General features: G+C 56.4%; 1 protein-coding gene across 1 annotated transcript in view; it reads right to left on the minus strand.

Annotated features, from left to right (window-relative positions):
* Positions 1-1,186, minus strand: part of EPS8L2 (EPS8 like 2) — a 17,508-nt gene that overhangs the window by 4,225 nt on the left and 12,097 nt on the right. Inside the window, exon 13 of the mRNA XM_037731155.1 lies at positions 1,010-1,165. Within this exon, the coding sequence (XP_037587083.1) occupies positions 1,010-1,165 (156 nt within the window). The remainder of the gene's footprint in view (positions 1-1,009; positions 1,166-1,186) is intronic.

The following is a 1,186-nucleotide window of genomic DNA, read 5'->3' on the forward strand; positions in this document are numbered from 1 at the left end:
CTCCCTCCTTCCTCCTTCCTCCCTCCTTCCCTCCCTCCTTCCTCCTTCCTTTCTCCTTCCCTCCCTCCCTCCCCCCCTTCCTTCCTTCCTTTCTTGTTTTTGAGACGGAGTCTCGCTCTGTCGCCAGGCTGGAGTGCAGTAGCGTGGTCTTGGCTCACCGCAACCTCCGCCTCCTGGATTCGAGCGATACTCCCGCCTCAGCCTCCCGAGTACCCGGGATTACAGGCACGCGCCACCATGCCCGGCGAATGTTCGTATTTTTAGTAGGGATGGGGTTTCACCATCTTGGCCAGATGGTCTCAATCTCTTGACCTTGTGATCCACCCGCCTCGGCCTCCCAAAGTGCTGGGATGACGGGTGTGAGCCACCGCGCCCGGCCGCGTACAAACGTTTCTAAGTGTGGTCCTAGGCCCGGGGCCAGGGGAGCCAGGCTGACGGTGTGGGCAAGGGGAGGCCATGCTTGCTTAGAAGATGGATTTCTGGCCCCCTTCCCCCCAAAACCAAATCCTGGAACGAGAGCAGAAGGGAGGAGGGGGGCAAGGACAGACGGGACCCCCTTCATTCCTGGGCTCGTTCTCTGTCTGCTGTGGAAACGGTCAGGGGGAGCGGGGAGAGGCTTCCCTGGCCCAGGGCCTCGGTCTCCTCCTGTGGTTCTACGAGAGGCTGGGCCTGGATCAGTCCCAACGGCCCCAACAGGACGGCAGTGTTTGCTGAAACCACCCAAGTTCAGGGGGTTAGTAAGTTTCTAACCTTGATTCTAAACATAAATGTGGATGCACGAAAGAGCTGACATATTAGGGTAGAGAGTTCGTACATGACTTTTGAAATGTTTCCTTTAATTAATTATGACACAGTTAAAATGAAAACCGCTTCGAATCTGGAAAAGTGGTATTTTGACCCACTTGAACAATGCACTTGCCACCACCTGGTGGCAGCGTACCCACATGTTTTTAGTGTCTGTAGGTTTTGAAGGGTTTTACTTTCATACTTCCTCACTTTGGGGGCTTACCTGTGAGCATGTGGGGAGCTGACTGGTGGTAGTGCATCCCCTGGGGGTGTGGCCTCTGAAGCGAGACTGTGCTTCTGGGAATTTCGTGTGGTCTGTCGGCTCACTGGATGCACCTGTGGGGAAGGTGGGCAGCCTGAGCTGGACGTGGGGCTAGGGCTGGGTAAGGAGGGCAGGGGC

This window comes from Cebus imitator, unplaced genomic scaffold (genome assembly GCF_001604975.1).
Source record: "Cebus imitator isolate Cc_AM_T3 unplaced genomic scaffold, Cebus_imitator-1.0 Scaffold384, whole genome shotgun sequence".
NCBI lineage: Eukaryota > Metazoa > Chordata > Mammalia > Primates > Cebidae > Cebus > Cebus imitator.